This window comes from Barbus barbus, assembly GCF_936440315.1.
Source record: "Barbus barbus genome assembly, chromosome: 23".
In the NCBI taxonomy this organism is placed as follows: domain Eukaryota; kingdom Metazoa; phylum Chordata; class Actinopteri; order Cypriniformes; family Cyprinidae; genus Barbus; species Barbus barbus.
The window spans coordinates 95251-121775 of record NC_136751.1 but is presented as its reverse complement, the minus strand read 5'-3'; the positions used below and the strand labels follow the sequence as shown (position 1 = coordinate 121775).

At 39.1% G+C, this 26525-nt stretch overlaps 2 protein-coding genes across 3 annotated transcripts in view; one reads left to right on the top strand and one right to left on the bottom strand.

Moving 5' to 3' along the window:
* LOC306842924 (DNA damage-binding protein 1-like) overlaps positions 1–12034 on the top strand; it is a 43398-nt gene extending 31364 nt beyond the window's left edge. The window contains exons 25-28 of the mRNA XM_079374135.1: positions 245–414; positions 3875–3977; positions 4108–4231; positions 11677–12034. Of these exons, the coding sequence (XP_079230261.1) occupies positions 245–414; positions 3875–3977; positions 4108–4231; positions 11677–11760 (481 nt within the window). The 3' untranslated portion in view covers positions 11761–12034. The remainder of the gene's footprint in view (positions 1–244; positions 415–3874; positions 3978–4107; positions 4232–11676) is intronic.
* A 12385-nt stretch (positions 12035–24419) lies between these two features.
* The window catches only part of LOC306843263 (tetraspanin-4-like), a gene marked incomplete at its 5' end in the record, with an annotated part of 45365 nt that continues 43259 nt past the window's right edge, over positions 24420–26525 (bottom strand). The window contains one exon of one of the 2 annotated variants that reach the window (XM_079374635.1): positions 24420–26497. In XM_079374635.1, coding sequence (XP_079230761.1) covers positions 26429–26497 — 69 coding nt within the window. In that variant the 3' untranslated portion in view covers positions 24420–26428. The remainder of the gene's footprint in view (positions 26498–26525) is intronic. The other variant, XM_079374634.1, reaches the window with a different exon arrangement.

Below are 26525 nucleotides of genomic sequence, written 5' to 3'. Positions count from 1 at the left end.
CTTTATTGGAGTTCTTTTGGACTACTGAAAAATAACAGCCATTCACTGCCATTATAAAGCTTGGAAGAGCCAGGATGTTTTTAAATATAACTCCGATCGGATTTGTCTGAAAGAAGGAAGTCATATTACACCTAAGATGGCTTGAGGGTGAGTAAATCATGGGGTCATTCTCATTTTTGTGTGAACTAACCCTTTAAAGGGAGTGAAGGAGTCGTTGATGGTTGTTTGGTTGTGTGTCCTCCAGCGCGGCGACTACAGACGAGGAGCGGCAGCACCTGCAGGAGGTGGGTCTGTTCCACCTGGGCGAGTTTGTCAACGTGTTTTCACACGGATCTCTGGTGCTGCAGAATCTGGGCGAGAGCTCGACTCCGACACAGGGCTCCGTGCTGTTCGGCACCGTCAACGGCATGATCGGTGAGCTTCTGTCCGTTCACTCCACACACAGCCGTCCTGTAGTCTGCTTCAGCTGAACCACAGAAGAAGATTGAACCGTTCTGCTGTAGCTGTGAGGACTGATTTACATGTGAAAGAGATGAAGAAACAGAGCGAGACGTGTCCAAATACAGTGCTATTAAGAGCTGTTTGTCAGGAACGAGGTGAAGCAGAGTTTAGTCGTTAGCTGTGGAGCTGTTTTTGCGTTCATATCAGACTCGTTATGAAGAATCTGAAGCAGCTTTCCTTCGTAACACTGTGTCCTGACTCGACGCGACAAGCGATTAGTGTCCACACCAGACACCATGCGACAATCAATCAGATACCACAGCCAATCAGAAGCGTGTGTGGGCAGAGCCGCTCTCTGGAAGCGTTCTGCACTCGCAACGAAATGGATAAGTTTATAAATATTAAGTCAAGTCAGCTTTATTTATACAGCGCTTTTAACAATACAGATTGTGTCAAAGCACTTAACAGTATCTAATTGGAGGATAGAGTGTCAGTAATGTATAATAATAAGATTAAAAAAGCCATTTTTTGGTTGTTTAAAAAAGGTGCGCTCATTCAAAACAGTTGCGTTTGATCCTTCGCTGGCTGTGCTGATTTAAATCTAGCGGGTCTGTTTTTATTTTAGTTTTTTTGTTAACTAGAACAAGTTACATGTATATAACAAACATTATACATGATGTAAACAATTATACACTTGAGGGGCTGTTTACTAATACAGATTTAAACAAAAATATTAAAGCATTTACAAACTTTCAACGTTTTAATTGCCTTTTGTTTCATAGAAAATCGTTTAGTATCAATATAATGCTCCATTTCCTTCCTAAAAGAAAAACAAGGTTTTTTGCTGGAGAACTTACATTTGTGAATATGAAATTTTGCATATAAAAGAATAAGATTTATCATGTAAACGTGATTGTGCTTTTCTCTGCTACTCTCTAAGATACCAAATAATACATATTTCCAAAACAAAACAAAATGACGGTCAATGTTTTGTACAGTAAAATCAGACATTTTGCCAAAATGTTTTTACAATGCCAAAACAAATGTACCACAGTTTCATGGCAACTGACACAAAAAGAGCAACTAAAATCAATGTCGGATTTAAATTTTACCAAATCATATTTGGCTGGGTAAATCCTGTGTATAATTTTAAATGATACTTCCTTTACCTTGTTCATAATTAAATAATGATTAGGTATTAACCAAACCTTTTTCCAAATAATATTGTCTGTCAGGTGATTCCAATATGAATAAACATAAGGCAAAAACACAATGTCTCGTTGAAATAAAGCTCTTACGGAACTGTTGTGTGACTTATCTAGCGGGTCTGTTGTGTCTCGTGCCGAAAGTTCAATGACGCAGGTAGTGAAGATTTTCTCCGGCCAATCAGTGATCAGCAGAGTTTATGCGTCATGTTTTGGTAACGTTACGGCTCGCTTGGAACCTCGGCTGTGGTGGTACTAAAAAAAGTACCAGGTACTGTACCCAGTGGAAAACCCCCAAAAGTGAGCTGTACTGAACCGTACCGTGCTGTACCATGCAGTGGAAAAGCACTACAGGTGTCCCGGCCTCCGCCGACGATCAGCGCCGCAGACATCATCTCCCGGCCCCGATCCACCATCTGATCCGGACACGGACTGAGAAACAGAATAAGAAAGAAACAGACAAATATTAGCGTAGATGCCATTCTTCTTATGATGTAACGAGTACATCATGTGTTATGAGGAGTGTTCCCGGTTCTGGTTGATCTAATTAATGCAGCCTAACAATCCTTTAATGGATTTGAATAATAGAAGTGTATTAGTGTGTTATGCGTAAGCCAGGTTAAAGAGATGGGTCTTTAATCTAGATATAAACTGACAGTGTGTCTGCCTCCTGAACCGTGTTAGGTAGATTGTTCCAGAGTTTGGGTGCTAAATAGGAAAAGGATCTGCCGTCCGCAGTTGATTTTGATATTCTAGGTATTATCAAATGGCCAGAGTTTTGAGATCGCAGCGGACGTGGAGGACTATAATGTGATAAGAGCTCGCTCAAGTACTGAGGAGCTAAACTATTCAGGGATTTATAAGTAATTAACAAGATTTTAAAATCTTTACGATGTTTAATAGGGAGCCAGTGCAGTGTTGACAGAACCGGGCTAATATGGTCATACTTCCTGGTTCTAGTAAGAACTCTAACTGCTGCATTTTGGACCAGCTGTAGTTTATTAAGCGTGCAGAACAACCACCCAATAAACCATTACAATAATCTAACCTTGAGGTCATAAACGCATTTGACGTTGAGAGCATAGGTTGCAATTTAGATATGTTTTTGAGATGGAAAAACACAGTTTTACAGATGCTAGAAACATGGCTTTCAAATGAAAGATTGCTATCAAACAGCACACCTAGGTTCCTAACTGATGAAGAAGAATTGACAGAGCAGCCGTCAAGTGTTAGATAGTGTTCTAGGTTATTACATGTGGGGTTTTTAGGTCTGATAATTAACACCTCTGTTCCTCTGACCTTTTGTCATCCAGTTTTTTATATCTACTATGCAAGAAATATAGATCTGAGTATCATCAGCATAACAGTGAAAGCTAACACCATGTCTCCTGATAATATCTCCCAAGGATAACATGTAAAGCGTGAAAAGTAACGGCCCTAGTACTGAGCCTTGAGGTACTCCGTACTGCACTTGTGATCGATATGATACCTCTTCATTCACTGCTACGAACTGATGGTGTTCAGATAAGTACGATTTGAACCATACTAAGGCACTTCCACTAATGCCAACAAAGTGTTCTAGTCTATTTAAGAGAATGTTGTGGTCGATAGTGTCGAACGCAGCGCTAAGATCCAGTAGCACTAATAAAGAGATTATGCGTGAAATCAAATGCTTCCACAGATATATAGTACTATTATAGCATTTCACCTGAGCATTATGAATCACGCGTATGGCTTTTTCTTGGTTCTCATCTACAGTATCTCCGCCATAAGCACTGAATGAATGACAGGCTTTCTGTTGTAGCATCGCGCAAGAGGGTGACATCTAGTGGAGAAGACTAATGATAAGAATCACATTAATCAGATCTAGTTTTAAATGTGTGCCGAAATAAATACCGGAAAAGATTAATTCGCGGCTTTTGAGAATTGATATCGAATTGACGTCATAAAAAAAAAAAACAATCGAAAAATCGATTTTTGTGCCCAGCCCTAATTCAGACTCACATTAGACACGCTTAACTTTGAATAAAGCACATAATCACCTGAGATTATCACTGTCATATAGTTTGTATGTTCTTGTTCCAGCCGTGCGGAAATAGAAATCACCATCGTGGCTGGTTAGGACAAAAACTCTTTTTTGCGCCATGTGTAGTTAGGACACAGTGTTAGCTTGATGTTGGTTGTGTGAGTAAATGTGAGTTGTGATGATGATTTGTTGTGTGTTTGAGGTTTGGTGACGTCGCTGTCGGAGGCCTGGTACAGTTTACTGCTGGATCTACAGAACAGACTCAACAAAGTCATCAAGAGTGTCGGCAAGATCGAGCACAACTTATATCCTTCAGCAGCTGTGAGTGCGTGTGAGTGAGTGTGTGTGTGTGTGTGCGCGTGCATGAGTGAGCGCGCGTGTGTGTATTAACTCTGTACGCAGAACTGTGTTGTTGAAGTCCTTCACTAGCGCCACCTGGAGGTCATTCCACACGGAGCGTAAGACTGAACAGGCCACAGGGTTCATTGATGGAGATCTAATCGAGAGCTTCCTGGATCTGGGTCGTGCGAAGATGCAGGAGGTGGTCAGCACACTGCAGGTGATCATGCGCTCCTGTTTCCTCATCATTCGTGCTCTGATGTAGAATCCCTCCTGATGAAGGTTTGCGCTCGTCTGTCGTATTATACGGTGATGTTTGGTTAAAGCGGTGCTTCCTAGCGCTCCTTCTGGAGCCGCGCTGACCGGATGTGTTTGGACTCATCTGACCCGTCTCTTGTCAGGTGTGTTTGGTTAGGAAGAGTTAAAAAATGTCTCTGTCCAAAGCGATTATTTAATTATTACAATACTGATTTATCCCTAGACATCAAGTCAGATGTTTAAAAAAAGGGCAAAAACCAACATCTATACGCAAACTGACTGCCAACTGCGATCTTCAGACACCATTTATTCAGCTCAACTTTCATATAGTCGCACGTGAAGGATTGTGGGATATCACAGGTAGGGATGTAACGGTTACCGGTTTGACGATAAATCATGATAAAATTCCCCACGGTTAGTATTACCGTTTCATATTTTAATTACCATTAAAACCGTATTCGATTACCGCAATCTGAACAACTCAGGATAAATAAATACTGTCCAGCATAAAGCAGAGTGTAACAGTGTCACGAGCGCACGGCAGCAGAGTTTCATTCTGAGTGAAAACAGGACGGAAAAGCTGAGAGGTTTTGAAGGAGTGCTGAGGGAATTATACAAATGAATATATCAGTTAATTAATTATATGAATGTACCTCTGAAGGATCTGACTGTCTTCAGAAACGATTCGATGGCATTTTGTTTTCATCTCAGCTCCATGTAATACCTAAAGGAAGTGTCCTTAAACACAATACTGCTTTGTTCGCGGAGTTCACGGGAATCAGCTGTAATTCAGCTTTTCCATATAAAGCGCCACCTGCTGTCAGAGACTGGATTTACAGACACTTATTTACATTCAGCCTGTGTGCAGTTTCTGTCTGGACAAAAAACGGACCATATTTGCATGCCCTGCTGTAAATTTGACCGGTTGATGAAAAACAAGCTTATGTGGATTCTACACATTTAAACAATTCAGATAAGCTATATAGAATTATTTATGGAGCAGATAAGTGGATAGAGAGTTGGACTTGTAACCTGAAGGTCGTGGGTTCGAGTCTCAGGTCCGGCAGGGATTGTAGGTGGGGGGAGTGAATAACCAACACTCTCTCTCCACCCTCAATACCACGACTGAGGTGAGACCCTTGAGCAAGCCACCGGACCCCCAACTGCTCCCCGGGCGCTGCAGCATTGGCTGTCCACTGCTCCGGGTGTATGTTCACTACTGAGTGTACACTTGGATGGGTTAAATGCAGAGCACTAATTCCGAGTATGGGTCACCACACTTGGCCACACACCACTTGAAACTTTGCATGAAACTTTTTCAAAGCTTTATTTGAACATTTACATGATTTATTTGAACATGCTATTAAACTGGTGTCAGTCAAGTTGTCATTTAAAATCCAGACCTCATTGGTAATGTTATTGTTTTAGTTATTATGCAAACAAAAAGTCATTTTAATTGCTGTTTGTTGATTTAAGTATAAAACTGGGTGAAGTGATTTATGTATCGGTACTTTTTGAACATCTCCAGCACATTTTAACAATACCGTGATAATACTGATAACCGTGATAATTTTGGTCACTATAATCGTGATGAGAAATTTTCATACCGTTACATCCCTAATCACAGGTGTGTTCCATGTCATAGTAGTAAAGATGGTATTTATGAGAACACCAGCAGAGTTATGAGATGAGTGGAAACTCTGGATTGGAGTTTGAGAGTCGGCAATGACATATGCCCTCGCTTCGATTCAAATCAGTTCAGATGCCAAACAAATCGTGATTCAATTGGAGTAGCGTTTATATGAATGTATCTCTGAGGGGATCTGACTGTCTTTAGAAAAGTTTACGTGTTATGTTCTATTCATCTTGCCTCTGAATGTATGGAAGGCATTTTCTGCCAATTTTAAATAAATTAAACTATAAAAATTTAAATGAAAACCAGATTCACATTTTCATTATAGAAAACTATACGCAAAATATGTGCATTATAGAAAATTATACAAAATAAATATTTGAAAATTGAATGAAATCCTTTCATTTTCACTGTGACAATGCATTGTCCCTGACAAATTTGATGAACTCAAGTCCAGCACTACATGATATTTAAACCCTGCTAAATGCTCCCCCTGATTTTATGGCTTGTACAATGATGCATTTAAAGTCTTCGTATGTTGTCATGTGTGCTACTGGGAAGGCAACTGTATCAAGATATGGAAAAAATATCATATCACGATTTTTTTTTCTAGAAATATCACGATTTTATCACGATTCTTTGTCATGTTGGTTTTACTATTTTGGTTTTACAAGTTGTCTGAGCATTACAGCCAAACTAGAAAGACAAAGCCTTTCAAGGTAACAAAAAACAAAAAGGCACTGCAGATATTTAGGCCAAAGTGGGCGAAGATAAAAAAATCTTTGTCATTATTTTATCTTTCTTATTAAAAAATAAGAACAAAGATACACATTACAAATACATGTAATATACAAATAAAACAAACAGTGCTTTATTTCCAGGTACAATAGGTGTATTTAGCAGAGCATTCAATGAGACTGTATGAACAAATATAAAAATAAAACACTAGATAGACTGATTCCTAAAGCAACTGTATTAAAGTTTTTCAGTCAAGAATAGTGAGTGATTTTTCTCTGTTTTGTTGTTTTGTTAACGTTAAATGAATAGTTCCCCCAAAAATAAATATTCTGTCATCTGTCTGTCAATTCTGTCATAATGTTTTATTTTTATACCATCATTTACTCAAAAGTAGTTTTAAACCTGAATGAGTTTCTTTCTTCTGCTGAACATAAATGCTATTTTGAAGAAGGTGGAAAACCAATCAGTTGCTGGTCCTCAGTGACTTCCACAGGATTGTTCTTTCCTATCAAAGTCAATGTGGACCAGCAACTGTTTGGTTACCCTCATTCTTCAAAATATCTTCTTTTGGGTTCAGCACAAGAAATTAATAGAGGTTTGGGAAACATGTGAGGGAGTAAATAATGACAGAAATTACATTTTAGGGTGAACTATCCCTTTAATGACAGTCGACAGCATGTTTAGTGTCCTGTCCCTTTAAGAGCTGCACGCATCTAATATACAGGCACGCATCTGCTTCTCTCTTAACTATTTACTTTCATTTTAGAGATAACCAACTGAGTCTTTATATAAACCTTGTGTGTTTTGACAGTATTAGCGCAAAAGATAAGTTAGTTGAGTAATCAGGTGCTGTTAGACAGGCTTTTTAGTGCGCGTGCTTCAGGTGTATCCGCTCAGAACAAGCGCACGTCAGACCAGCGCGCGAATTAAACATTTAACCAGCAAGGCTTTGTGTGCAAATAATGTAGTTTTGCGATCGTGAATAAGTGCAGTGTCCTGTCAGAGTAACTCTACTGCTGTATGTGGTGTTGTACAGTATATAGAGACGGAGGCCAGAACTGTATTTGACATGATGTGTGCTGCAGCATGATACTACCATATTTGAAGATGCTGCATCTTCAGCACGCTCTATGGTTTGGTGTAAAGAAAAACAATACAAGTGTTACCACAAGAAAGGACTGAAAGACTCTGGTTTTATAGCAATACTTTGCTAAGTTAAACTGAAAAGACTGGACAAATGTCATTTTCTAAAAGTCTCTCTTTCTCTATCCCAGTTCAGCATCCCATTAAGATTAATAATAAAGTACAATACAACGCAAAGCCCACCTCCTCATTCAATTTCTTGAAGGAAGTCCTGAAAGTAGTTTATGATTTTTCTCTCTACCGAAGCCCTTGAAGTTCCTCTCTCACTCATTTCAGGAGCAACATGGCTGAGAATATAGTCTGCATCTGGCTGGGAAAAGAACAAATTGTCAGTAGAACAACAAATTGGTGTTTGGTTCAAAAAACAATGTTGTTACAAACATTTAACTTGCTGTACAATCCTCCTCCGGAACAAACAGAGTCTTGCAAAGACTTGGATGCTCCTTAAGTATGTCCACCCATCCATACAGCTGAGGCCTATGCGCTGGTCTCCAAGCATTGGTGTAACTCAAAGTTGCATGGAGAACAATTGCTCTTGTGGAGAAAAACAAAAGTAACAAATTTAATAATAATAATAAACTGTAAATCTAGGAATACGGCATAAGTTTGTTTCAAGTTGTAAGTTAGGCAATTAAGGTTAACAAGTTAAATTTAATTTGACTGAATGTAACATTGAATGTAACAGTCTTCCAAATTCTGTCTTTCATGACACCGTCTGCTTAAAAGGGAAAGTATTTTCCATATTTACCGAACTATGGCATCTTTTTGTTCTATGTTGAGTGCTCCTGTGTATCCACAGCTGATTATTTCATCTGTGAATTCAGTCAGATCAGTTGCTGCTTCAACCTGAAGAAAAACAGTCAGTGCTAACAGGATGCCAAATTAACTTATTACTGGTAATATGCAAACCAACAATTCAATATACTGTTGGTAACTATTAGGCAGTATTCAGAGTGAAGTTACCTTTGCGATCAATAGGGAGTATTCAACATCATCTACATCATCCTTGCAAATTCTGGTGACATTAACTTCCCCAGTGATGAGGTACAAGTAGCACCACTTTCTCATAAAACATGGGGCTGGGCCACTTTGAGCTAGGCTCGCAGCAAAGATTACTCCGCCAGTCCTATTATCCCAAAGTGAGGTTTTTAAAAGCACTCAGTCATTGCCATTAAACATATAATTAAAAAATGAGAAGAGACCGTTGTCAAGGTCACTGTTGGAGTACTGTGGAGTGTTTGCTCTCTGACCCAAGAAGAGGCGTTTTTCAATCCCACTGATCATTTCTTTGAATAACATTGAAAGAAATCAGTGTGAATTACACCGATAAATAGATTTCTTTTTGTTACAGCTTTTCCACTTTTATTATACTTAATAACTTGTCTGTAAGAAACTCCTTTCGTAAAGCACCAGAGTCGACTCCAGCTTCGCCATTAAAAACGATCTTTAGCTGTTTGGCTGGATTTCCTTTTTTCTGTCTTTGCCACTGCTTGAGCCCCTCTCTAGGAGATTGTCCCGTGAAACACACATGCGGAACTGATTTTCTGAATTTACCTTCTAGACTGTGGCAGGAGATAATGAGATTGTGAACACCATGTACACTGTAACACTTAATAAACGTTTTAGACTCTGTACTAAATGAAAATGTTACCATAATACTTGTCGAGAGCTTGAATTGCCTGTAGTATCGTCAGCAATACAAGAATCATTATTGTGCCTAAAAGAGCTGTGATCTGGAGACTTCACTGTAATGTGGAGAGAATAGATTTATTTATTTATATATATATATTATAGTGGCACATGTGGCATTAAAGCACTTGGAGTTGATTTATAATATATTTCTTTCCAAGAACTAGGTTTCCTAAAGTTTGTTACTCGCATAGATTTTGTTCTCCACACAGACTGGCATGTAGTTCAAGACAGGAAACTTCAGCTGACATATTGGGCATGCTAAAACTGTTAAATGATGTAATATCACCATGGATTAGAGACAGTTTTGATTAGGGCTGGAGATTAGGGCTGCCTGCTAACTTTTTGAAGAGAGAACTACCTGGTAGAGCTGTGCGATTAATCGAAATCACGATTTGAGACGTTGCGATTTGTTAATCGCAAAGCCTGTGATGTGGACGCGATATTACTCTGATCCAGATCATATGCACGACTGCCAGCCTTATATAAAACATATATATACTGCATGTTGGCTAATTCAGAAGACCGCACACACAGCCCGTGTCTCTGGATGCTTCACGGACGAGCCGCACACACGCAGCCTGTGGTGTCTAAATGCATTCAGGATAAACAGCATTTAAATGATCATTTTGCTACAGTTTTTGATTGGATATGTTGAAAATATTTAATCAATTTGGGTAATACATTTACATTTTAATTTTGCAACTTATAAAGCTTTAAAATATGTTTTTAATTTGCATATTAAAACTAGTGTACAAAATGGCCAATTTAAATGATATAATTGAATTTTCATTTTGCACTAAATGTTGCACATATGAATGGGAAAATGTACATTTAAAAACAGAAATACATTGCCATTTTACATATTACATTGCAAATTGAATTTAGCTACACATGCTTCCATACTCCGTCGACTGCGTTTGGATTTCATGATTTCTCATTGTGGTGGTGATCATGGTTTAAATGCTTTTGCAGTCTTGGTTTGTGTTCTGGATGCTACATTTATTCTTTTTTTCCGCAGATTGCATGTCTTCGGAACATGCTAGGAAAGGCCCTACAAGGAAAATAAAAAAATATTAATTGATATTTTTTTCCAACATAAAATAGTTTGTTTATAGTAATAAAAAGTTTAAGTTTAACTTAAAAATTTCAACTTCAATAGTGTAGGGGTTTGACTGTAAATAAGAGCGTGCCTGCAAATTAAAGCTATGAACTATTATTTTGGTTATCCATGCTCTGTATGCACCTGGTCATGTCCTGATCAATGGTGGTATTTGTCTGTCTGTCTTGTACTGCTAACCCTTGTGGACGTGGCGTTACAGTACTCTGATTAAGAGTCTGTTTTAGCACAGAGATGAGGCTCTGCACGAAGCACATCCGGGTACTCGGTCTGCTAAACACAAAGTTAACATTAAGAGTTAATGCGAGTATAATGAGAAACAATGAGCAAACCTGTTCAGCATTTTTCAATTTTGTGCGTTATTTTAGACGTGTTTTTAAATTTTTGATTTACGCTTATTTTTCGATCCGTGACTGCAATACTTTTGGCGGGAATCTACTCCCATATAAGAGACAATAAAATGAAAAAAATGCGTGAGCATTAATAAAAAGCTTTGTCTAAAATGGATTTGCATTTTCTTTTCTTTTTCATTTTTAGATTGGCAGCTTTGCCTCGATTGCAGTGCACATGAATGTCAAATCACCAACTGCGTTTTATTTTTCAATTTGTCAGGGAAAATGCATTGTCACTTTGAAAACAAAAATGAAAATTAAATTTCATTTAATTTTCAATTTTGGCACATATTTTGAGTATAGTTTTCTATAATAGAAAAGGTTTCTATAATGAAATACCTTCTCATTTACTTTGTCTTCAATCTCATGTTTAAAAATTTTTTAGAAAATTGTGAGTTGAGTGAATCGTTACATCCCTCCCTAAATATTAACGCAGCAGTACTGTGCTGCCTTCATGAATCCATCAGAGGAAGGTGTCGGTAGACAAGAAGTGATGCGATCGCTGGATTCCTTCAGTATGTGTTACTGCTGCTGCTGTGCTCCAGAAACAGGGCTGGGAAACCCTGAGCTACAGATACGTTCACCAAAGATTGATGCGTCTGCGATGTTCTCCCATACTGGAGTGTGCTTGTGTAAACTACATCTGTCTTCATTCTCTCGTGTTCCTGTGTGTGTGTGTGTGTGTGCTGCAGATTGATGACGGCAGCGGGATGAAGCGCGAGGCGACGGTGGACGAGGTTATTAAAATCGTGGAGGAGCTGACGCGGATCCACTAACTGCGAGTGTCACACATCTGTACATAACTATACATAAATCAGAGCGTGTGTGTTTCACTCCAGCTGAATGAATCGAGTTCAGTCACGCGCGCACACACACACACACACACACACACATGTCTTCATGTGCTTGTCCTGCGAGCCTCCAGAGGAAGATCCTCACTGTCTGCTGGATTCTGATTCTGCCAGCAATGATCCGCAATCGTTTTAGTGAAGCGTTTATCATTGTGGTGTGTCTGTTCGTTCATTTATTTTAATAAAGTTTCATTCAGTACTTTGGGCCTGTTGTGTTTTATCAAGTGTGTGTGTGTGGTGTTTTAATAAAAGCAGCACTTTACATACATGAGAGACGAATAGAGTCATGCTATATCCTCTCCTGTGTGCTGCTGTTATTGAACATGTCTGGATAATGTGCAATAAACCCAGACAGGCTGATATAAGAGCTCATATCAGAGCCGGACTGTACATTATCCTGTGTATTACATGACTGCTTCATAAATAAATAAATAGACATGAAATATTGTTTTGAGTGTGCACTATTTTATTATGAGAAGCAAGAGAGTGTGATCTGAGACCTGATCTGTGATCAAGAAACAGCAGTTTAGCAGCATCAGTCGACTCCAGAAAGCCATTTCACTGATCATGTCTGTCCCGATCCATCTAATATAATAAGTACACGCTTGATTGAAAGAATGTATGAGTCGTTAAGACATTAAACAACAAACTGCTTGGTGTCAGCTATTATGAACATTATTTTTTAAAGTATTCTGTCCATTTAGCTTGTATTAAAACTGGAAATTCCTGACAAACCAGGACTGGTGAAGTGTCCAACTATAGATAGTTTTAAGCAGGTTTGTAAGCATCCACAGCAGAGTTTAGTGGCTAACGAGCAGAGCACATTTTGTGTTTCTATCCTATCTGACCTTTCTGTTTCTGGTTAATGAGCTGAATCCGCTGTTTAATCAGGGAAAAGTGTGCTGTTGGCGTTCCTCCGGGAACACAGATCCAGCATAATGTCAAGACGTTCAGTAATTAGGTTTGCGAAGTTTTAAGCAATGGTTCCTGCTCCTCTGGCAGAACGCTCTCTCGTCATTTTAAATGTTCAGACACTGCAGTAGATTCTCAGCAGAATGAAGTTCATCATCCTGCAGATCACAGATCACTCCCACATGGACACACAGATCAGCCTTGATGAAAGTACCTGCAGTGATAAAAGCTGCTTTTAGTTATTTCACGAGTTTGCCTGCCCTTACAGTCAACGGGTCTTGGCAATCTTCTTATAGCCTATGCCATCTTTATGTAGAGCAACAATTATTTTTTTCAGATCCTGAAAGGGTTCAGGGTTCTTTGCCATGAGGTGCCATGTTGAACTACCAGAGACCAGTATGAGAGGGTGAAAACGATAACACCAGATTTAACACACCTGTTCCCCATTCACACCTGAGACCTTATAACACTAACGAGTCACATGACACCGGGGAGAGAAAATGGCTAATTGGGCCCAAGTTCATTTTCACATTACATTTTCACTTAGGGGTGTACTCACTTTTGTGGCCAGCGGTTTAGACATTAATGACTGTGTGTTGAGTTATTTTGAGGGGACAGCAAATTTATACTGTTATACAAGCTGTACACTCACTACTTTACATTGTAGCAAAGTGTCATTTCTTCAGTTTTGTTACATGAAAACATATAATAAAATATTTACAAAAATATGAGGGGTGTACTCACTTCTGTGAGATACTGTATATGTATGCAGTTTAGTTTGTATATGAGACTCATATGCAGTGAGGATGTGAATCGCATCGCTGATGCTCTGCTCTTCTTCTTCAGCGCTGCATTGAGGATTCATGAACAAAGATCCTCTACGAGAAACCTTTGAATCATCTCCATGCTGATTACACTGTGAATGAGAACACACACATTCAGCAAGAAAAGGTACCTGGACTTTATTAGTCGGTCACTAGTCATGTTTGTCATCATTTAAACACATTTAAAATGTTCCAGCTGTATTAATATGTCCCGTCACACATCACTAAATAAATATCCAACTCTCTCAGTTCTGTTGATCCAAACATAGAGATGCATCTGCTTCAGTTGTAAACCTCATTAGCTGATCTGTTGTTCAGGCTCCTCAACCATACACTGCATAACATAAGTTTCACTGCTTCATGAAAATCTTCTTGCATATTTGTCAAATCTGAACTCGAACTTGTACTAAAGTTCATTGCAACTCTTCAGTTTGATGGGAAAACTCCACAAACATTGCTGCGGTTTCAAAACTAAGTTGAACATGTTACTAAAAAAACATAGTCCTATTCTAAGATTGGGATTTTTTTAAACTAAACTAACTACTGTATGTTTGAGAAGAATTTAAAGAGGATCACTGGGTGTTGTTTTTGTGTCAGTGATAGAAACAGCAGGAAAAGAAGTGGAGTGGATTGAGATGACAGACAGACGCAGGAGGATGAAGACATCTGTCCGTGTGAAGTTATTGTGACTGATGTTTTAGATTGAGGCGTTGCTGCGGTGTTTGATTTCTCGGAGCAGATCAGTCCATCTGATGATGTTTTACAGTGTGATTGATTCAATTAAAGATGCTCCTGCTGAGATATTTTCAACAGACTGTGTGCTCCATTCTGTTGGTGACTAGCAAAATTACAGTCTTAACTTTCTTGATTAGGAATCATATTCAATATTGTAATAATTGCAGTATAAAGAGGAGTTTTCACATTCAGGTGTTTCATATAACACACTGCTGTATGCAATCAACTTGAGTCTCCAAACTAGAGTTCTATGAACTAGAGAGAAATATTTCCTCATATCATGACTCTTAGATTAAAGCGAGGTTCTCTGTTCCCATGAGATCGTGTGGCCATTTCCTCATGTTCACAGCAAACCACACAAAAAGAAAGTTATTAAAAATATATTAAACAAAACTAACCATTCATCATCTATCTAATTTCACTCATAAATTGCTAATCTGGCCTCTTTCAGAGGATATTAATCATTCTGGAAGGACAGCGATCAAGGTGTCTTATTGCAGCGGAAGAGAAATCAGGATGAATTATTGATCAGTGAAGCTGTAATGGAAGAAAGACAGAGGATTATTGTATGGAGCCAAATCATCATTCAAGTGGGGAATGTGTGTGAGTATCTATGCATTTATGAATGTGTATGTACAGGTGCAGCTCAATAAATTAGAATATCGTGAAAAAGTAATTTTTTTTAAGTTATTTCAAAAAGTAAAACTTTAATATATTTTAGATTCATTGCATGTAAAGTAAAACATTTCAAAAGTTTTTGTGTTTTAATTTTGATGATTAGAGCTTACAGCTGATGAAAGTCAAAAATCAGTATCTCAAAATATTAGAATATTTACATTTCAGTTTCAATTAATGACCATCTCTACAGTATAAATTCCATGTATCTCTCGTTCTTTGAAACCACAATAATGGAGAAGACTGCTGACTTGGCAATGATCCAGAAGATGAACATTGACGTCCTCCACAAAGAGGGTAAGTCACAGAGGGTCATTACTGAAAGCTGTGGCTGTTCACAGAGTGCTGTATCAAAGCATATTAAATGCAAAGCTGACTGGAAGGATGAATTTGGGTAGGAAAAGGTGCACAAGCAACAGGGATGACCGCAAGCTTGAGAATACTGTCAAGCAAAGGTGATTCAAACACTTGTGAGAGCTTCACGAGGAGTGGACTGAAGCTGGAGTCAGTGCATCAAGAGTCTCCACGCTCAGACGTCTTCAGGAAAAGGGCTACCAAGCCACTTCTGAACCAGAGACAACGTCAGAAGCATCTTACCTGGGCTGTGGAGAAAAAGAACTGGACTGTTGCTCATTTTCAGTGCATTTGAAAATCAAGGTCCCAGAGTCTGGAGGAAGAGTGGAGAGGCACATAATCCAAGCAGCTTGAAGTCCAGAGTGAAGTTTCCACAGTCAGTGATGATTTGGGCTGCCATGTCATCTGCTGGTGTTGGTCCACTGTGTTTTCTGAAGTCCACAGTCAACGCAGCCATCTACCAGGAGATTTTAGAGCACTTCATGCTTCCTTCTGCTGACAAGCTTTATGGAGATGCTGATTTCATTTTCCAGCAGGACTTGGCACCTGCCCACACTGACAAAGGTACCAAAAGCTGGTTCAATGACCATGGTGTTACTGTGCTTGATTGGCCAGCAAACTCTCCTGACCTGAACCCCTTTAGAGAATCAGTACAGATGACCTGAAGGCCGCTATCAAAGCAACCTGGGCTTCCATTACACCTCAGCAGTGCCACAAACTGATCACCTCCATGCCACGCCAAATTGAGGCAGTGTTTTAGTATGGTTTCTGTTTTGGTTTTCAAAACTAATGTGAGACCAGTGAGGTGCTAATTCGGCGATAGAAGGTGCCAATAAAAGGTCCGTACACCATACTAATCAAGCAATTACAACTGTTTATTGTTGGTACATACAGCTGATATCAATAATACTGATACTGATTATAAGAAAATGCATAAAATGATGATAATCAAATCATAACACATTCAAGAAAGATAATCATAAAACCAGTGCATAATATAAGAATGATCATGAATAAATGAATAAAAGATAATATTGGTGAATGAATAATACACTAACTTGAGCACACACTAAAACTAAAACCCCAAGCAAAAGTATTATAACCGATATACAACCTAAGAACTGTGCTGTCATCTTCACTCTTCGGTGGACTGGGGAGCTAGTTTCAGTCAAAGTGGAAGACCAACACCTGTTCGAGAATGCCGGGCGATGTATACCTAAACCACAGCTGAGCTTCCACTGAAACTGAAAGAAACCCCATGTTTTATACTTCAAAATTAGGTGCGGGTTAAGAACAACCCTCCAAGTGAGAGAGAAAGCAAGTTGATGAGGCTCGATCCCCCTCCCAGTTGGGTGCACTTTGTGTCAATTTACAAAAGATGAACCATTACTCAGCAATATCTCTGAGGTTTCGCAATAATTATATTGTGCCAGAAGTCTGCACCCAGTACATATCAATGTCGAGATGTAACCAAGTCCTAAACGCGTTGTTCTTTCTCAGGAGATAATAATGATGTTGTTTTGCACCTGTTGCAACCTTGAATGTATCCCCCAATAGACTTTCAGTCTCTAAATGTTCATCCGTTGAGCGTACCACAAAAAACAACCCATCTCTTACAGGCAGTAATTAAAGCAAAAGAAGCCCCTACCAAGTATTGAGTAGATATACAGTAAATGAACATACTTTCCAGAAGGCCCACAATTCACTAAAAATGTTTTTTTTTATTGGTCTTATGAAGTATTCTAATTTGTTGAGATAGGGAATTGGTGGGTTTTTGTTAAATGTGAGCCTAAATCATCACAATTAAAAGAACCAAAGACTTAAACTACTTCAGTCTGTGTGCACTGAATTTATTTAATACACGAGTTTCACAATTTGAGTTGAATTACTGAAATAAATGAACTTTTCCACGACATTCTAATTTATTGAGATGCACCTGTATGTATCTATGGACATTACTATGCATGCATTTATTTATGAATGCTTGTATGTATGTGTGTATATTTATATATGAGATCTTTCCTCTGAGAATGTGATAAGGCCAATTACATCAGAAAGAGCAACTACTGGGTTCAGAAACATTTGAACACAATCGATGCGGTTCTGAAGCTGAACTACTTCTGTCACTAGATAGAAAAGAGAACCCGCAGCAGCAGTGATATTCAGTAACAGATATAACGGTCTTAAAACATCACGATCATTCTATAAGAACTTGTTTTGATGGTAATGATCAGAGACTGCATCCATACATTTGTGAAAGATTTATTTGTTACACAGGTATGTGTTAGAGCCGGTCACATGACTGTAATCGTGTTTCATTCACACAGTTCAGTATGTTCAGAATGGAAAACTAAAACTACAGACTGAATATATACACTACATACTGTATACTTACTAATTTAAAAAAAAATAGTATTTGAAACATTGAAACGTTTGAAAACATTATCCAGTAATGTTTCGAACAGTAGTGTGTTACTTTGTCACGTGACCTCATTATTTTGCACATCAGTGTTTATCAGGGTTACCGGGTGTGCGGTTTTACTGCAGAATTGGGCTATGTTTGCACTCCTCCTGTGGGTTTTTGTGAAGTCCGCTGGTCTCCCTGAAACACGATTTCATCAGAGGGGAAAACATGATTGAGCTAGTGGTGGTTATCACTGTGAAAGTGAAATGTTGACTCAGTATTGCATCTGGTTGTTGCAAGTCAAGTCACCTTTATTTATATAGCGCTTTTTACAATGTAAATTGTGTCAAAGCAACTGCACAATATCAAAAAAGGAAAATAGTGTGTCAATAATGTAAAATGAAAAGATTTTAAAAAGATTTTCAGTTAAAGGCATTTCATTATTGAATTCAGTGATGTCATCATCCAGCTCAGTTCAGTTTAAATAGTGTCTTTGCAATCAGGTCGACGATATCGCTGGAAATGAAGTGTCTTCAACTGAGCAAGCCAGAGGTGACAGCGGCAAGGAACCAAAACTCCATCGGTGACAGAATGGAGAAAAAAAACCTTGGGAGAAACCAGCCTCAGTCGGGGGCCAGTTCTCCTCTGACCAAACGAACCAGCAGTTCAATTCCAACTGCAGCAAAGTCAGATTGTAAGGGCTCAACTGGTTCCAGTGGTCTTTCCTGATGGCTGTCTAAGTGGCGGGGTCCTCACTGGGGATTTGTCTCTGGAGCTCATCCAGGTGTCCGGCCTCCGCTGACGATCAGGGCCACATACATCATCTCCTGGCGCCGATCCACCATCTGATCCGGACACGGACTGAGAAACAGAATAGAAACAGACAAATATTAGCGTAGATGCCATTCTTCTTATGATGTAACGAGTACATCATGTGTTATGGGAAGTGTTCCCGGTTCCGGTTGATCTAATTAATGCAGCCTAACAATCCTTTAACGGATTTGAATAATAGAAGTGTATTAGTGTGTTATGTGTAAGCCAGGTTAAAGAAATGTGTCTTTAATCTAGATATAAACTGACAGAGTGTGTCTGCCTCCAGAACAGTGTTAGGTAGATTGTTCCAGAGTTTGGGTGCTAAATAGGAAAAGGATCTGCCGCCCGCAGTCGATTTTGATATTCTAGGTATTATCAAACGGCCAGAGTTTTGAGATCGCAGCGGACGTGGAGGACTATAATGTGATAAGAGCTCACTCAAGTACTGAGGAGCTAAACCATTCAGGGATTTATAAGTAATTAACAAGATTTTAAAATCTATACGATGTTTAATAGGGAGCCAGTGCAGTGTTGACAGAACCGGGCTAATGTGGTCATACTTCCTGGTTCTAGTAAGAACTCTAGCTGCTGCATTTTGGACCAGCTGTAGTTTATTAAGCGTGCAGAACAACCACCCAATAAAGCATTACAATAGTCTAACCTTGAGGTCATAAACGCATGAATTAGTAGTAGTAGGCCCTAGTACTGAGCCATACTGCACTTGTGATGGATATGATACCTCTTCATTCACTGCTACAAACTGATGGCGTTCAGATAAGTACGATTTGAACCATGCTAATGCACTTCCACTAATGCCAACAAAGTGTTCCAGTAGAACTAATAAAGAGAGACAACCACGATCAGAAGCGGGTCATTTGTAACTCTAATGAGAGCAGTCTCAGTACTATGATACGGTCTAAATCCTGACTGGAATTCCTCACAGATACTATTTTTCTCTAAGAAGGAATATAATTGTGAGGATACTACCTTTTCTAGTATCTTTGACAGAAAAGGGAGATTTGAGATCGGTCTGTAATTAACCAAATCTTTGGGGTCAAGTTGTGTTTTTTTTTAATGAGAGGCTTAATAACAGCCAATTTGAAGGTTTTGGGGACATATCCTAATGACAGTGATGAATTAATAATAGCCAAAAGAGGATCTATGACTTCTGGAAGCAGCTCTTTTAGTAGTTTAGATGGAATAGGGTCTAACATACATGTTGTTGGTTTAGATGATTTAACAAATTTATACAATTCTTCCTCTCCTATAGTAGAGAATGAGTGGAATTGTTCCTCAGAGGATCTATAGTGCACTATCTGATGCGATACTGTAGCTGACGGCTGCATGATTACAATTTTATCTCTGATAGAATCGATCTTGGAAGTAAAGATCTTCCTTTAGCGTAAAGGAGCAACTGTATCTAAAGTGCTAGAAAAGAGAGAGTCCATAGTTTCTATTACATCATCAAGTTTTTCTGCGCTGTTGGATATGCTGAGGAATTGAGATAAATCAGGAAGATTACTTGCAAAGCAGTCTTTTGTGGTAGAGGTGATGGTTCTACCATACTTATAACAAAGGGTAGAATTTACAGTTTTAGCTATATGGAGTTTACACAAGACTAGATAATGATCTGAGATATCATCGCTTTGCTGCAGAATTTCAACACCACTAACATCAATTCCATGTGACAGTATTAAATCTACAGTATGATTTCGACAAGGAGTAGGTCCTGAAACGTGTTGTCTAACCCCAATAGAGTTGAGAATGTCTATGAATGCTGATCCTAATGCATCTTTTTCATTATCGACATGGATATTAAAATCAACAATTAAGACTTTATCTGCAGCCAGCACTAACTCAGATAGAAAATCAGCAAATTCTTTAATAAAGTCTGTATGGTGCCTTGCTGGCTTGTATACAGTAGCCAGTACAAACATCACAGGGGATTTATCACTAACATGTGTTTCTCTAGATAATGTTATAAGCAGCATGATAACTTCAAACGAGTTATACTTAAAGCCTGCCCTCTGAGAAATACTAGGAATATTGCTATAAATTGTAGCAACACCTCCCCCTTTACCGTTTGGACGTGGCTCATTTTTATAGCAGTAATCTTGGGGGGTGGACTCATTTAAAGTAATGTATTCATCTGGTTTTAGCCATGTTTCTGTCAAACAGAGCAAATCTAGATTATTATCATTGATCAAATCATTTACAAAAAGTGCTTTTGTAGAAAGGGACCTGATATTCAGTAAGCCAAGCTTTATCATTTGTTTCTCTGTATTGTAAACATTTTTTATTTGTTGAACATCAATTAAATTGTTACTCTTAATTTGGTTTGGACGTTTTCTGTATTTTCTAGTTCGGGGAACAGACACAGTCTCTATAGTGTGATATCTAGGTGAAGGAGTCTCTATGTGCTGAGAATTAACTGACTTCTGTGACGTGAGGCGGCTAGCAGATGGTCGGTTTAGCCAGTCTGTCTGCTTCCTGACCTGGGCCCCAGTTAGTCAAGTACCAACTCTAAGACTATGTGCCATATTTCTAGAGAGAAGAGCGGCACCACCCCAGGAGGGATGAACACCATCTCTTTTCAACAAGTCAGGTCTGCCCCAAAAACTCATCCAATTGTCTAAAAAGTCTATGTTATTCTGCGGGCACCACTTAGACATCCAGCCATTGAGTGAAGTCAGTCTGCTATGAATCTCATCACCCCGGTAAGCAGGGAGCGGACCAGAGCATATTACAGTGTCTGACATCGTGCTTGCAAGTTCACACACCTCTTTAATCCTATCATCTCAAAAACATTGCAAGAATTAGATGTTTTGTTTCCAGTCAAGACTTGGAGAAACTTGTTCATGCCTTTATCACCAGCAGGGTGGATTACTGTAATGATCTCCTCACCGGCCTCCCAAAGAAGACCATTAGACAGCTGCAGCTCATCCAGAACACTGCTGCCAGGATTCTGACTAGAACCAGAAAATCTGAGCATATTATACCAGTCCTCAGGTCCTTACACTGGCTTCCAGTTACATTTAGGATTGATTTTAAAGTACTTTTACTCGTTTATAAGTCACTCAATGGCCTAGGACCTAAATACATTGCAGATATGCTCACTGAATATAAACCGAACAGACCACTCAGATCATTAGGATCGAGTCAGTTAGAAATACCAAGGGTTCACACAAATCATTTTCTTTAAATTTATTTTAAATCAATTTCTATATCATTTTAAAATTCCTTGTTTTTATTATTTTTATTTCCATGTTTTTATTGATTTTTAATGTCTATTTAACTTTATTTTATGTAAAGCACTTTGAATTACCACTGTGTATGAAATGTGCTATATAAATAAACTTACCTTGCCTTTAACATTAATTTTAGTGATCTCCGACTGGCGAAGTCGAACATTATTAGCACTGACGTGGATAACAATTTTACTGAATTTAAGTTTAGCATTAGCCAGCACTTTTAAATTTGCCAAGATGTCAGGCGCTCTGGCTCCCGGTAAACATTGGACTATGGTGGCTGGTGTCTCTATTTTCACGTTCCGTACAATAGAATCGCCAATAACCAGAGCACTTTCATCAGGTTTCTCAGTGGATGCGTCACTGAGTGGGGAGAACCTGTTTGATGTTCTGATCGGAACGGAAGAGCAGTGTTTTGACCCGCGACTAGGCCGCCTCACAGTCACCCAGCTGCCCTGCTGCACGGGCTCAACCGGAACCGAACAATGTACAGGACTCCCTGAGCTAGTGGCATCCAAAGCAGTATCTACAGCCCTCACATTCTTACTGTCCTCAACTAAAGTTTGGATATGTGTCTCTAATTCTGAAACCTTCTCTGTCAGCCTAACCATTTCCCTGCATTTATCACATGTGGATCCCTCATCGCAGACAGAGAGAGATAAACTATACATGTGACATGAAGTGCAAACAACAATAGCAGGAGAAGAAGCCATTACTCACCGTGACTGATGAATGATACCAACTTAACTTACCACTGCTGTTTGATGAACTCGTGAAAAACGGAGCGAGAGAGAAATCAAAACGGAGCGAGAAAAAAGAAAACATTAATAGGCGCGAATGGAACCGCGAGTAACAAGCTAACCAGCTGATTTTGACTCGCGGTTTTAAAAAGCGAACGGTCAAATTAGTTTGATAGATAATACCAGAAATATGGTGGGAATTAAGTTATATATTATCACTTTAAACAACAGAGAGTGAAAGTAAGGTGAAGATTCAATAAAAAAGCGGAGCTACAAACGCAAACCTCTCAGCAGCACAACAGACAATCTACTTCATAGCATATACTGTAACAGCAGTAACCGTAGATTAGTGAATCGTTCAGTAAGATTGACCAGACTTGTCTGATCATTACTGTCAGATCTCTAATCTGTGCATTAGTTTTGCATCACTTACATTTTTCTGTAGTGGGTATATATTTAAAGATCGGAACATACAGAAAGTCAAAAGCATGTGGCCCAAAAAAGCATCAGGACACAATTTGCACTGAGAACATGAGAATGTCATTGCAGAAGATGAAGCAAGTGTCATTTATTTAAAGAGAGCACAAAGCACACGTGAACTCATTTTGTTAGCAAAATTCAATTTGGATTACACAATGTGCTCAGAGAATATAAACGCAGAGAGTCTTGTTTCATCTCCATCGTCAGATAAATCTCATGCTGTAGATTAAACTGAAAGCTGAAATGCTGAATCTGATCGTGTCACATCCGGCCGCTGAAACGCCTTCGTCTGATGGGTTTATGATGCAGTATGTCCTTCACTGCTACTGATTTCCCACAATCCTGTGCCTTCCATCCTGTGACTGTTGAGCTGAAAGATGACATTGCATCTGAGAGTTGCGCTCGGTGGTCAGTTAGTGTGTAAGTGCATGTTTCTGGACAGCTTTTTCAATTTTTGATCTTAATTTCTCGTGATAAGCTAGTATTGAAGTTGCACGAGGAGTGTGTTTGCAAACGCTGCCTGCGGTGTCACTGATCGAGCTTTCGGACCCTCAGTGTCACATCAGAACAGTTCACCAGTGTTTGATTACCATCTGTCCAGAGTGTTTTTGAGACACTGGGGTCAGATCCAGCAACCCACACCACGTTTGTCCTCAGAGGACAAACGGTGGGGAAGATGGATGATATTTAATAATTCCTAAACTAATTTAGACCAGTCCAGTCACAGCGAGGTTAGTCAATTTCCCAGTGAGTCAAACCGTTTGAATCAGTTGAGCGAAAGGATTTGTTGAGTGTCTCTTTCTGTAGATACAGGAGTACATCATTACATCATTAGGCAGCAATCAGTCATTTTGTTAGACGTAGCTGAATGAATCACTCATCAGATTCACTCAGAGACAGAGACATTTATATAAACTGTGTGATTCAGTCATGTGTATGGTGATTTTTCATGAATGAGGAATGATGCTGTGTGCTTCACTCTCTCAGAGCACAGATGCTTCATGCTCCTGCTGAATGAGATCGTCTCAAAGCGCTATGCTTCAGAGGCGTAATGCATGCAGATCGTCGGCTCAATCATCACCAGACCCAGCAGAAACAGCCCTGAGCCAGACGCTCATCCTAAACCTAAACTCACTGTGACTAAATACTCTGAGTATAATTAAGAGAAGCTCCGCCTTGATGCGGAGCTACACATCACACTGGATTCTCTAAACCACTGAATTCTGTTACATTCTTCCTCAAATATCATGAAAATATAACTTTATTAGTGTAAATGCTTTGGAACAATAGTACTGCTGCCCTTACTGCATTTACAGATGAAATCGTAACACGTTCAGTTTGATATATAATGCTAGCAGTAGTGTTGGAAAAGGCAAATGAAAATTACATGAATTCTTCTCAATTTTGTACATATTTATTCCCATTATTTCTCATAGGTAGAAATGTAAATCCAAATACAGGAATACATTGACATTTTTCATTTCAAATTGAATTCAGCTAAAAGCTTCCATCATTTTCAAGCAAAACATTTCACAAAAAGAAGCTTGTTAGGTTCAAAATGATAAAACTATACAAAGTGTTAAAAATGAAGATATTTGAGACTCGACCGTGAGTTTGTGGTGGATCTGTTTGGACAGATTGAGTTTTAAAGGGATCATGAACTGCCTCTGCTTTTTATTTTGTACTGTTTTCTGAGGTCCACTTATAATGTTATGAAGATATTTACATCAACAAACATCATAATTCAGAAGTAATAGGCTATTTTCTGTCCTGTTTTGACCCCCTCATCAGAACGCTCTGTTTGATTAGCTGTGGAGGACTGTAGGCTCAGAAATAAACGCCCCCTGCTGTGATTGGCTAATAGTTGTGTGTGATTGACAGCCTACATTCCTCACAGATGGACGCTGCAGTGATTTAGGTTAAAAACGCATAAATAACTCAATACATATCAAACAATCTGTTTAACAGGCAAAGCAATAGTGATCACGTAATGAAAACAGTTACTCACACTTGTTGCAACATTACTGTCGGATCCAGTATAATCACACAGCTTCGTCTTTTAGTTTTGATCTTTCTGAAAATCCTGCGTCGAACTGTGTCTTGATTGTGAACAAATCCGCTGTAAAATGAAGTGAACAAAGGATCGAGTTCCTATTGAAGCGGCCTGGAACTCCATTAAAAATGAAGTTCATCAACCCTTTCCTAATGTTGGGATCAGAAGGAAGGCGACGCAAACACTGTTCCACAGCTTGGCACTGAACAGGGTCTTGTTGTCTTCAGAGCATCTTTATCGTTTGGTTTCAGCGTAGACCTGTTTGGCTCTCTCTTAAACACTACATGTGTGAATCAGTGGGCGGGGCTATACAGGCAGCTATGTGGAATCGGTGGGCGGGGCTAAACGGGCAGCAATGTGAAATCGGTGGGCGGGGCTATACAGGCAGCCATGTGGAATCGGTGGGCGGGGCTAAACGGGCAGCAATGTGAAATCGGTGGGCGGGGCTATACATGCAGCGATGTAGAATCGATGGGCGGGGCTAAACAGGCAGCGATGTAGAACAGGTGGGTGGGGCTAAACAGGCAATGGTGTAGATTCGATGGGCGGGGCTAAACAGGCAGTGCTGTTGAAGCAGGCATTGATCTTCTGTGGAGGCGGTGCTTATCAACGCTTACATCATAGAGTAGCACATTTCACAAGCTGTCGTTTTGGTAGACTGCCTTCAATATTAGCTGATTTTAGACTAATGACAAAGTTTTGAGTTCTGAAACAGGATGCTTTTATTACACAATATTATATGTCAAAAGATAAAGGGAATTTTAGTTTCTCAGTTCACAACCCCTTTAGATATCTGTTTGGACATTTTATTCTGTTTTGGTGGCACAGAAATGACACGCATTGAGCCCACAATCAATCCCACAACGTTAATCAGTGCTTTTGCTCTTTTACTGAATCAGCTCTGCTGAACAGACTTGTGCTTCTTCCTACATACTGTATTTCATTTGCTCAAGTAAAATGTGTCTGTTTTATTACTTTTTGTTTTAAAGACTATGCCAAATAAGTAAAATATACAAAAATGTGATTAAATATCTTACCGTTTAAGTCTACTGAGAACTCGCTCTGAATAAATATAAACAGCGGTTGTTCATTTCACACGTATTATGAAATTATAGAAATATAAAATTAGTTACTGGTCTCCCTTTTTAAAATTGCTGTATTTTCTTCACAAATGGACCAAAAAAATTTAAATATTCACAATAAAGAGCCATTTTCATTCTTTCAGTTGATCTGGATTATAAAATCATGTTGCAAATAGCAGTGTGTTAGCGAAAGGTGACGACTGATTGCTACAGCAATGAAGACAGAAGTGTGCGATGAAAAAGCAGGAATGTGTTTGGTCTGGTTCCTCATCTCTATGCGTAGAACGCCTCCACTTTCACAGCGTGACAGAATATGGTCATGGAGAACACCAGCCCCAGGATCTGCAAACACACGTAAAGATGATCATCA